This window comes from Eretmochelys imbricata, chromosome 1, assembly GCF_965152235.1.
Source record: "Eretmochelys imbricata isolate rEreImb1 chromosome 1, rEreImb1.hap1, whole genome shotgun sequence".
NCBI classification, from domain to species: Eukaryota; Metazoa; Chordata; order Testudines; family Cheloniidae; genus Eretmochelys; species Eretmochelys imbricata.
In genome coordinates, this window is record NC_135572.1 from 111,273,094 (window position 1) to 111,286,040 (window position 12,947).

Consider the following 12,947-nt stretch of genomic DNA (forward strand, 5'->3'; position numbering starts at 1 on the left):
GGCTGAACTTTGTGACTTTGTCCTCACCCATAACAATTTCACATTTGGGGACAATGTAAACCTTCTAATCAGCGGCACTGCTATGGGTACCCGCACAGCCCCACAGTATGCCAACATTTTTATGGCTGACTTAGAACAATGCTTCCTCAGCTCGCGTCCCCTAACGCACCTACTGTACTTGTGCTACACTGATGACATCTTCATCATCTGGACCCATGGAAAAGAAGCCCATGAGGAATTCCACCATGATTTCAACAATTTCCATCCCACCATCAACCTCAGCCTGGACCAGTCCACACAAGAGATCCACTTCCTGGACACTATAGTGCTAATAAGCGATGGTCACATAAACACCACCCTATACCGGAAACCTACTGACCGGTATTCCTACCTACATGCCTCCAGCTTTCATCGAGACCACACCACACGATCCATTGTCTACAGCCAACCTCTACGATACAACCGCATTTGCTCCAACCCCTCAGACAGAGACAAACACCTACAAGATCTCTATCAAGCGTTCTTAAAACTAAAATACCCACCTGCGGAAGTGAAGAAACAGATTAACAGAGCCAGAAGAGTACACAGACGTTACCTACTACAGGACAGGCCCAACAAAGAAAACAACAGAACACCACTAGCCATCACCTTCAGCCCACAACTAAAACCTCTCCATCATCAAGGATCTACAACCTATCCTGAAGGACGACCCATCACTCTCTCAGATCTTGGGAGACAGGCCAGTCCTTGCTTACAGACAGCCCCCCAACCTGAAGCAAATACTCACCAGCAACCACACCACACAACAAAAACACTAACCCAGGAACCTATCCTTGCAACAAAGCCTGTTGCCAACTGTGTCCACATCTCTATTCAGGGGACACCATCATAGGGCCTAATCACATCAGTCACACTATCAGAGGCTCGTTCATCTGCACATCTACTAATGTGATATATGCCATTGTGTGCCAGCAATGCCCCTCTGCCATATACATTGGCCAAACCGGACAGTCTCTACGTAAAAGAATAAATGGACACAAATCAGATGTCAGGAATTATAACATTCAAAAACCAGTTGGAGAACACTTCAATCTCTGTGGTCACTCGATTACAGACCTAAAAGTTGGAAATCTTCAATAAAAAAACTTCAAAACCAAATTCCAACGAGAGACTGCTGAATTAATTCCAATTTGCAAACTGGACACCATTAAATTAGGCTTGAATAAAGACTGGGAGCGAATGTGTCATTACACAAAGTAAAACTATTTCCCCATGTTTATTTTCCCCCCTACTGTTCCTCACATGTTCCTGTCAACTGCTGGAAATGGCCCACCTTGATTATCACTACAAAAAGTTTTTTGTTTTTCTCTCCTGCTGATAAGACCTCACCTTACCTGATCACTCTCCTTACAGTGTGTATGGTAAAACCCATTGTTTTATGTTCTCTGTGTATATAAAATCTCCCCACTGTATTTTCTACTGCATGCATCCGATGACGTGAACTGTACCTCACGATAGCTTATGCTCATATAAATTTGTTAGTCTCTATTTGTTAGTCACAAATACTTCTTAACATTTTTTTAGTTTATTTTAAACTTCAAAAAAAGGTGGGGGGGGGATTGGAATGGGGCTACTGGAATAGGGAGAATATTTTTGTTGAGGTTTTGCAGGTCCAGAATCTGAGACCATCATTGGCTTTTGGGATTAGGAAATACCAGGAGTAGAACGCCCAGCCCTTTAGCTCTGGCAGAACATTCTCCACTGCTCCCTCCCTTATGAATGAGCGCACCTCTTGGGCTAGAAGCTGCTCTTGAGAAGGATCCCTGAAGAGGGACAGGGATGGAAGGTGGGAAGAAGGGGAACAACAAAACTGAAGAGTGTATCCCAGTGCTACCATGCACAGACCCATCGATCCAAGGTGATACAGGCCAACGCTCAACAGAAGTGGGATAACAGGTCCACAAAAATGGGGGAATTTGGATCCATGAACTGTCTTGGCACATCATCCTCAAAAGTTCCATCAAAATGCCTGCTTTGACCCCACCGAGGGTCTGGGGGGTTCAAGCGCAGGTAAAGACTGTGGCAGATATCTCCTTCTCTAGCCCCTGATCCTCCTCCCACTATAATCCTGTAAAGGGGGGAAAGGAGGGAGTGGAGCGAGGAAGGGGAGGAAGGCGGGGGGAGCGAGCAGTCAGCTGTGTCCTGTGGTGCTTCCTCACAGGGGCTGGAGTATGAAGGCCCAAGGACTTACGTGTGGCCCTTGAGTCCTTTAAACTGTGAAGTTTGGAGTCTGTCTTCTCAGAAAAGAATGACATACCCTCAAAGGGGAAGTCCCACAAAGTTTGTTGGACCTTGTGTGGCAAGATTGAGGATTGAAGCCACGAGCTTCTCCACAAAGCCACAGCTGAAGCCATGGATCGGGCTGCAGAGTCCAGCACATCCAGGGCAGCCAGTAGTGACGCCTTTGCCACGGACTAGCCTTCCTCTATGAGTGCCACAAACTCTCGTCTTGACTCCTGAGGTAGCAACTCCTTAAATTTTTGCATAGAGTCCCAGTAGTTGAAATTGTACCTGCTCAGGAGTGCCTGTTGACTAGTGATCCTTAGCTGGAAACCCCCACCAAACAGACCTTCCTCCCAAAAAGGTCCAACTTTTTTTCATCTTTGGCCTTAGGTGTCAGTCCCTGTTGGCCTTGCCTTTCCCGCTTGTTGGCTGCTGCCACCACCAAAGAGCCTGGTGGTAAGGGTGCATACAGGAACTTGAACCCTGTCACCAGGACAAAGTATTTTCTTTGTCTCTTTTGCAGTTGCCCTGATGGGGTCTGTGATAGCATCATTTGGCAGGGGGGGGGCGCGCAACGTCACCCTTGCAGGATCAATTGCCGCCAAGACGTTCACAAGGGAGTGGGAAGACTTTCTAATTTCCTCCACTTGGATACCCAGGTTCTGAGCTACCCTCCTTAGCTTTGGTGCACCCTATAATCCTCCTGCAGGGGCACAATATCAGTTCCCATGACCGCCTCATCTGGGGAACAGGAGGAAGACATCTGAACCAGCACCGAGCCCTGCTCTTCACCCTCAGCACTGGCTAGGTCCTGTGATACTGTCTCTTGGTACACGGTACCAGAGCCTGGATCGTGTTCTGGTGGTGGAAGCAGTCTGGGCTCTGAAGCCACCAAATATGACCTTTTGGAATGGGAACCCGCCTGCGCTGGAAATGCCCAGGGATTCCAGAAAGGCCATTGCATGGGGAACTGCCACTGTCTGGTGGCCACACCACAGGTCCAGGAGGGGCACGGGGCCAGCGGCAGGTGAGACACCAAACAGCAGAGGGCACTCCTGGCTGAAAAGGGCTAATTCCCTGGACAACCAGCAGGAGGCGCCGCAGTGGTGAGTCGTCACCCAGTCGTCACCCTGCGACACATACACATTAAAAAACCCTTAAAGAATATTAAAGTTGCAAATTGAACACAGACATTTCACCCTGTGGCATAACACTGACACCCACATGGGTCATTATCAAGGTTGGAACCTTTGGATCCACCATACAGACCTCTGCCACTTGACATAAAGTAATTGACAGAAACAGTTGGTCGTTGTCCTCTGTGTGGTCAAGCATCGAACAGGGATGAGAGAGACACTTTTGCCAGAAGGTTTCACAGATATTTGCTGACAGCAGAGAAACAGAAAGACTCAGAAACCTTGGGTTCCATTCCAGGCTCTGAAGGAAGTGTTCTCTAGCAGTCACAGACTGTTCTGTCAGTTCCTTTACAAGCTTGACCCCTTCTGCCCTGGTCCCCACAACCTGTCCTGATACTATGTCTTCCCCAGTCCCCGGCTCCTCAACCCAGTGCCTGGTTCCTCAACCCAGTGCCCGGCTCCTTGACCAGCCAGTCACAGTTCCCTCCGCCGCTCCAGTTTGTCATCCAATTTCAGTCTCTCCCCTCATTCAGTCTCCTTGACCAGCCAGTTGCAGTTAACTCCCGACAACCTGGCTCCTTGACTGATTGGTGTCTCTTCCCCCCACCTCTGTAAATCCCCATCACCCCACCAGTGGTCCCAGCCTCAGCCTGTTTGTCCAACCAGTCCCAGTCTTTCTTCCTAGTTATCCCCACGCCCCCACAACTCCCACCCTCAGTTTCTCTACCCTCACCCAGGCCCCAGTTTCACCACAGTCCTCATCAATCTACTCCTTTCCCTCCTCCACCTGGTCTGGCTCTCAACCTCTCTGCATTTGAGTCAGGCAGATTATTTCTCCAGGCTGTGTGAAAGCACAGGAGAGACACAGGATCCTAGCTCTCATTTTTATTTGGAAATTGCAACTCTAGTATGGCATTGAGCTTATTTCACTCATTGCACTGCCATTGCATCACAAGATGTAATGTAATTTCCCAGACTGAACATGGGAGCCAGGAACTCAACACTTTTAACCCCAACTTTGTCACACACAAGTCAGTCATAACCTCACTCTCTCTTCTCCATTCCACTAGGAAACAGGTACCACTTAAGTAATTAAGTAGTATTATGACAAACTGGCTACTCTTCAAAGTAGTAGATTCTTGAAGCCAAAAACAAACAATGGCATTTGCAAAACCTTTAAGTTTAAACATACTGGAATTTGAAACCCTACAGTGATATAGATCTCTACCTCCATGAAACCAAGTTCTGTTTGGGTGTTTTTTGTTTTGTTGTGGTTTTTTTTTTTTTGTTATCAGCACTGATAGTAAGCAGGTCAAAGTAATGACCAAACAGAGAATTACAACTTTATGCTCTAGGCAGAAAGCTTCACTTTCCTGTTATATAATAAGTAAACATACAAAAGTCTAAGTATACCATCAAGAAAGCTTACAATTAATTTATATTACAACAGTAAAGTCATTCTATAATTGTTCATCAAAAATATCATAAGTTAAACGAGACTGACAAGCTCTCTTTCCAATCACATCTGGTATCATCTGGAAGTAATTAGATAGAGAATGCAGGAAACCTCTTTTACAAAGAAAGATTAGTAAATTCAGCACCACATTAGGAACTATGTGATTCTAGTGGTGGATTTATAAATTAAAAAGGGAACTAATAACATAGCTTATGTCTGACAATTTGTCTTCAGTTACAGCTACTGTTTTTTAAAATTTCTGTTGTAAATAAACTTATTTCTAGTCATTATAATGACAGTATTCTACAAATCACTACATTTCCACTGCACTTAAGCTACCTGGGTTACACCCACTCACTGTCAGAACTCAGTGTTAGTTTAAAGACAGCAATTTTATGTTTGAATAAAATAATTTGCTAAAAACTTAACCAGTTGACTTCCCTTTAAGCCAAACTTCTAAAAAAACTGGTGAATTTGGACTGTGTTTGTCAAACTAATATCAAAATGTGTCAGTTTTTACTCATTTAAAATTTGTTTAGGCGTAATGAATTCTAGCCATGCAATTTTCCTGTGAAAATTACAATGGCAAAACAGTACTGATTGTGTACCAACATGGACTGAACTATCTAAATGGGAAACGACGTACAAAATTTTGTGCAAATTCACCACATTACTTCAATATTTGCCTTCACACATGCATCTAGGTTGCAATGTTTTGCAAAAGTTAACCCTGTATTTCCAAATGTACCATTTAGGATTTACCAGCAAAATATTTCATAAATTTAAGACTTCTTAAATAAAGATTTACACCTATACATACACCTAAAGTATACATCAATTTTTACAATCCATCTAAATACACCTAGGACTATAACAATTTTTAACGTTGTTGTGCATGGGTAAATTGTGTATATTTTTAAACTGGCTGAATACATATTTTTAATATACTAACAGCTGTCGCATTCTCTCATACATTTCCATAAGATTTGTTTTTAATGCTATTGTAAAAAAAATCCAAAGCTAATTAAAGCAATAAGGCATATATTCAGGTAAAGTTAAGGATTTGATTTAAAATGACAAAAGCAAAAGAATAAAGAATTAAGACTGGAACTCTCTTTAATTTGCCCTATTATAATTAATTATATAAAGGGAAATTTCACAACAGTGGCAGATTAAGCAAATAAGAACATATGCACAGGCAGGGCAGGATGAGTTAGAAATGCAGTTTCACCACTGACAGAATTTTCTATTCTTATGTGGATGGGCAAGATAACCATTGCTATGTTAATTTGTATAATTTTATTTTACCATATCATTTATACTTAAATTGTAAACTGGTAGGGGCAGGGGCTGTCTTTTTGTTCTATGTTTGTACAACATCTAGCATAACTGTCACTACAGAAACAAACAAACCAAACCAAACTGTGTATTGAGGTTATAGTCCCCAATCTTGCCAAGATCATAATAGAGTAGGACTAGAGTGGAGTCAATTTAAAAAACAAAAAACCTACTGCTGTCTGAAAACATTTTAACTAGTGTCATTTGTAACATCTAAAATTACTGCAATTGAAAGATTAGAGACTTTTTTCCAAGTTTGTTTCCTTTGTTCATTGAAACTCAAAAATTAATTCCCCTATGTAAAAGGGTGGCTTGCTCATGTACTGGAGAATCTGGGGCTAAACTAGCTCAGATTACAAAATGAGTCCCACCAGAGTTGAATAAGATTATTCAAATATAAAAAGCAGCAGGAAGCAGGAAGGAGCATAAGGAAGAGGTCGAGCTCCTACAGTGAGGGAACTGCAGAATGAAACTGCAGGGAAAGAGTCTCCTGCAGAAGAATCAAAAGTTGTTTTGTTTTTTAAATTCAGTTCAGAAGTAGTCAAGAGAAGAAAGGCAAATTGGATGAAATTTGAGAACAGGTATGGTAGAAAGGAGATTTTACCAGATGTCAGGAACTTCAGAGGATAAAGCTTTTACACCCACAGAATTTAGATTACATGAAAAAGAGTTAGGAGGGGACGGAAAAAGTGCATAGGGTTCATATACTCACAAAAAATCATTTTATTAATATGATATTCAAAATGCACACTTTGATCAAGTATGCACAACATAGTATTGGGAGTCTATTTAACAACCACAGAAACATCACGGTTTAATTTTTTGAAAGGAACATTTATGAATGTTGATAAATGCAAAGTAATGCACATTAGAAAACATAATCCAAACTATACACAAAGTGATGGGACCTAAATTAACTGTTTCCGCTCAAGAAAGAAATTTTGGAGTCATTGTGGATAGTTCTCTGAAAACATCCGCTCGATACGTGGCAGCAGTCAAAAAACCTAACAGAATGTTAGGAACCATTAGGAAAGGGATAGATAAGACAGAAAATATCATAATGCCTTTATATGAACCAATGGTATACCCACATCTTGAATACTGCGTGCAAATCTGGTTGCCCCATCTCAAAAAAGATATATTAGAACTGGAAAAGTGCAAAAAAAAATGATTATGGGTATGGAACAGCTTCCAGATATGATAGAGGTCTATAAAATCTTGACTGGTGTGGAGAAAGTGAGTAAGAAAATATTATTTACTCCTTCCCATAACAAAAGAATGAGGGCTCACTCAATGAAATTAATAAGCAGCAGTTTTAAAACAAAGGAAAGTACTTCTTCACACAATGACTGATTGGCAGGGGATGTTGTAAAGGGTTCAAAAAAAAAAAAAGAACTAGATAAGTTAATGGAGTATAGGTCTATCAGTGGCTAATAGCCACAATGGTGAGTGATGTGACACCATGCTCTGAGTGTCCCTCACCTCTGTTTGCCAGAAGCTGGGAGCAGACAACAGGGGATGGTTCACTAGATTATTGCTCTGTTGTTTATTCCCTCTGAAGCACCTGGTATTGGCCACTGTCCACAGACAGGATACTGGGCTAGATGGACCATTGGCTTGACACAGTATGGTGGTTCTTATGTTCTTAACTACATTTTTCTATGTATAAATGCATTTTGCACATTAAAAACATTATTAGGGAAAGTTTTCTATAAGCAAAAAAATCCAGTTAAACTTTACTTTGACAAAATCACTTTTTTGGATGTGGTAGGACCGTAGGTATTGCATGTTATTCACCTTTGTTTAGTTTTTAATAAACAAACATAACATTTAGAGTAAAAAATATTTTTAATTATGAATCTGGTTGGACTTTCACAAGTATTCAACAACAGGACACTCTTCCAATCACTGTAAGGGATAAGTCATCATAAATGAGAACAAGAATTTACTATGTTCTCTCTCATAAGAGTGCCATTTTAATAAATCACATTAATTCTCTTAAAAAGTTACCTTATAAAATATTTTCAAATTACTTAGGTTAGAGTGTAGTGTTGTTGTTGCCATGTTGGCCCAGATTATTAGACAGACAAAGTGGGTGAGGTAATCTTTCTCACCAACAAAAGTTGGTCCAATAAGAGACAAGCTTCCACAGAGCTCTTCTTCAGGTTGTACTCGTTTCCCAGACCTGAAGAAGAGCTCTGCATAAGTTCAAAAGCTTCTCTCTCTCTCACCAACTGAGGTTGGCCCAATAAAAAATATTACCTCATCCACTTGTCTCTCTTATGTTAGAGTGCTCAAACACTGACTATTATGTACTGTTAAAATCAGATCTGATGGAAGATGACGACTCTTTTGTAGGCCACATATATGTTCTATGCCACTTGGCTCTTGTTGCCTTTCACCATGTGTCCGAGTTTCTTATCACAGAAAGGTTTTTATCCCTCATGTCTGTACCGTTCATTCTTTTAATTATAACCGTGAGAATAATTTCAGATATCATAGAATTTAACAGCTCTCAGAATTATTACAAAATCTTGCGAAATTAATCTGTCAAAAGGTCACTAATTATCATGAGGATTTTTATAATAAACTTGAGTGATTAGAACTCTACAACAAAAAATTTGTCAAAAGATGGAAATGGTTTGATTTTTGCCTGCACTTCTCATTATATACACAACTACAGAACTAAAGAGGGAAATTACATATTTACATCTTCCTGAGACATCTTTTGTAGAATGACTTAAGATACAGGTTTTAAGGAATATACAGGAATTTATTTATTTATTTATTTATTATTATTTTTTAATTCCCCTTCCTGGTCTTCCCAAAACCAAAAAGTTACTCCATAGTTTAAAGTCACATACTGTGTAAGACTAATTACAACAGGTCTGAAGTTCAAAGGTACAATTAAGCTATCAGTTTTGATATCATACCATCTTTTGGTGATTCTGCAGACTTTGCCACAGCTATCATCTTTGTAGATGGAGTTTGGTCATGACAAACCTGATGTAAGAAGTTTATGGATTTTCCTATTAGAAGCACCTAAACACAAGAGAACAACATTTTAGAAATTATTTTTATATAAATAATAAAAATGAGATGTTGTCTGTAAGTTAATTGTTGCTGCCTCACTCCCAACCCCTGAAAAATAGACGAACCCGTGGATGTAGTCAAATATATCAAGCACAACTTGTTTTTAAAAGTCCTTTTTTTTTTTCCAAAGTAATTCAATTACACAAAACAAAAAGTTTCTTCCTCCATCTCAAAGTAACAATCCAGGTTATCCACACACCTTTTTCAGACAACATGGCAGGTTCAGAACATTTGGCTAAATTTATGCTACATGTTCTTAATGTTATTCCAGCCATAAACAGCAGCAAAGGGTCAATGACACATCAAAGAAATAATCCTTTTTCCCATACCTTTTTTGATTGATCCATTGTAATGAACGAAGGGATCATTGATTTTCTCAAAGTGTACTTGTCATGCCACAACCGGTCAGCTTTAACTGTAGGATCTGAAGCTACAAAAAACTGCAGGTTGACAGAAGCATTAGATATAAAAGGAATTTACCTGGTATTTACGTTTCATACACATACACCCCCTCTTGTATTTCATTTCTAAGGGGAGGCATATTACATATACATGTCTATTTATAGTCCCATGTCAAGTAGGTGTTGCCGCCTTTGGGCTTTTTTGGGGAGTGGATTTCTTTTGTTTTGTTGTTTCCTTGAATAGTTCATGCACATATTACATAGAAGTCAAACTGTACTTTTGTATAAGCATTTTGGTACTTTTATGCTGTGTAGGCAGTATTTTTTGGTGGACAGCAGCATTTTGGCACACAAAAAGAGCCATAGCTGAATCCACCAAAACTAGCTCATTATTTCTCCTGAGCTTCTCGTCAGAAGGATCTTTCAAGGAAGCTATGCCCTCTATGGGAAGAGTCTGCGATATGCACAAAAAGGATCACATCTCTGGTCTCACAGAATCTCTGACAGGTGGTAGAAAAAACCCCAGCATATTGCCAGCTGTTCCCTTTGCCCAGAGAGTCTTTTTGAGAGAAAGGCCTTTTATTTGACTTGAATAGTCTCTTCACAGAGATCTGAAATCTTCTGTGGAAGAGACCCTGGCTTGATCTGGAGAAGCCTCCATCTGGGAGGGCATACACTGGATCTGTCTCAGGTATGATCTCTCATGCGGGCCATTCTGCCTAACCAGTCCCTATTTGCAAAGGATGAGGCCAATGAGAAGCCAGGAGTTTGGGAGGAGGTAGCTCCCTTTCTGGGCACTCTCTTCCCACCTAAGTTCTTTAAACAAGGACTTGTAGATCTATCATAAAAGAGTTTAACTGGAAAGTCAGGATCAGGCAGCTACCCGCAATAATATAACAAAGAGCAACAGCCCAGACTGCAGACTGGCAGGCTCTTCCAAGCCCCTCCTGCCTTCCAATACCCTCTACCTCAAACATGAGTGAGAGATGTACAGATAGGATAGTGGGCTGAGGGAAATCTGGTCTGTTTGTAATGATGCAGTCTGAAGAACGAACTCTAACACTTTCATCCCCATGAGGGGAGAGTTATGGTTGTGATGCATTGTCTGTAATGAGGTGTGTAGAGGGCATGCATAATTAGATGCCTTAACTTACAATTTCTTGTTCTTTGGGATTGGTGTTAAGTGTTATGTACAGACTAACCTTAATTAACACACAACATACTGTTTTATGTATTTTCTTGTTTACTCAGATTCTGAAGGTACTGACAACACAGCAATAGCTAAATAAATTAAAAAAAAAAAACAGGATCTGCTGCTGAGCTGGCTGGGGCACTTTCATTAAGATCCTAGTATTTGGTAAATTAGCTGCTGTTTTGTCAGTTCCTGTTCTTCATTAAACTTAGTTGATTAGTAGATTGATAGTATCCAGGAAAGATGATGCGACAGGAATACACCACATACTCATGAAACCTGAATGTGTCTACATAGGAGTTTGGAAAGTACCTAACAGAAGTTTCCAAACTGTGATTCATGGAGAGCTGACTGGCCACATAGTACTGGTTCTCCTACTTATAGCCAACTGCTAAATCTCATTAAAAACAAATAGGAACTTATAAAAATTATTTCCTAATGTCACTTTGTCTGGTAGGCAGGCATGCTAAATTCCAATTAGGCAAGCAATGTGATCACAAAGGGGAAGGGACATTCCCATAAGGGACATTTCCTACTCCTATGTAGACACATTCAAGTCCTTGGTCTCCATTAAGATGTGGTTTACACTATCAAAAAGTTTTTGAGAATTCCTGGCTTACTATTTAAAGTGTAGTCCAAAATGTGGTAAGTGCCACATTCTATATTCAAATTGGGCAGGCTTCTGTTGGGTTGGTGATCTAGAATGCTGAGGTTTTCATCTTGTTCTCAACCAAGTGCAGTTGATGCAAAGATGCCTGTGCGAGCCTGCAGAAAGCCTGAAATAGTTCTGGGAAGTGTGAATAACATTTATCTCAATGGGGTGCCCACTGAGGAAAATTTAAATGTCAAAATTGTTCTCAGTGCCGATCAAAACATGTAAGAAAGAAGAGTGACAGTCATATCATGAACTACTTCACAATCTTCTGAGTAGCAACTCAACTTGGTGCCACAAGTGGATGGCACTTAGAAGAGTACCATCAGTTTCTTCCTCTGAATAAACCTGACCTGTAGAGCTAGAACACTAGATGTGAGAAGCTGAGGCCAGGGGAATGAGAAACTCACCAAGGGGGAGTCAATCAGTCAGAGGTCAGGAAGATATCCAAGCCTTGTCCCCACATAACCAAAGAGGCCTCCTCTGCACAAGCCAGATAGCTTTCTCCCTATAGCTAGTAGTTGCTGCTGTTCCTCCTCCTCTTCTGCACGATTTTAGCAGACATTGTTGCATCAGTTACAATCAAGTCACATTTTCAGGCTTTTCTTTGTAGCTATGAATGTTTATGAAGGTATTTTTAAATGAAATCGATTCTGATGCTGTGACATGACTGAGCCAGGGGTCTAAGCAGATCCCTATTCTGCCTAGGCCTTAATCCAGCCTTGCCCACAGATGTAAATGAACCCCAGTGAGCGGGAGCCAGGATCTGAGAAGCCTAGCAGTGGATATGCTCGGTAACTCGGTAACCTAAGCATTCTTTAAAAATGGAGTTTAGGCTTCTAAATCTCATTGAAATTCAAAATAAGATTACATAAACAGAGTTGTAGCCTGGCAAGGAGAAAAGCAAGCGTGAAGATGATTGAGGTAAGTGTAAACATGTACAGTTAACAGTGAAGTGCCAACAAGATCTGTGAATAAAAAGTCTTATGTAAGAGTTGAATACTCTGATGATTAATTTTGTTAAATGATAGAATAAGGAGGTACTATGAAGGTGATGTTCTAGTTATTCATGTATTAAGGATGCATTTTATAGGACTCTATTACTGCAAAGGTCAAAGCAAATTTTGTAGGACTTTTAAAGGTATTTCATTCTCAACATTTTCTACAGAATTTGAAAAAGTGAAAGACTCCAAGAGCTCAATCTATTTAGCTTAAAAAGAAAGGTCGGGGTGACCTGATTACACTTTACATATCTACATCTGGAACAAATATTTAATAATGGGTTCTTTGATCTAGCAGAGAAAGGTATTCCACAATCCAATGGCTGGAAGTTGAAGCTAGACAAATTCAGACTGGAAATAAGGCATTAATTTGAGACAAGGAGTGTAATTAAACA

At 40.4% G+C, this 12,947-nt stretch overlaps 1 protein-coding gene across 2 annotated transcripts in view; it reads right to left on the reverse strand.

Moving 5' to 3' along the window:
* The window catches only part of TUBGCP3 (tubulin gamma complex component 3), a 121,134-nt gene that overhangs the window by 40,658 nt on the left and 67,529 nt on the right, over window positions 1-12,947 (reverse strand). For both annotated transcript variants that reach the window (XM_077813614.1, XM_077813607.1), the window contains exons 12-13: window positions 9,636-9,746; window positions 9,147-9,255 (exon numbers count right to left, since the gene is read on the reverse strand). In XM_077813614.1, coding sequence (XP_077669740.1) covers window positions 9,147-9,255; window positions 9,636-9,746 — 220 coding nt within the window. The remainder of the gene's footprint in view (window positions 1-9,146; window positions 9,256-9,635; window positions 9,747-12,947) is intronic.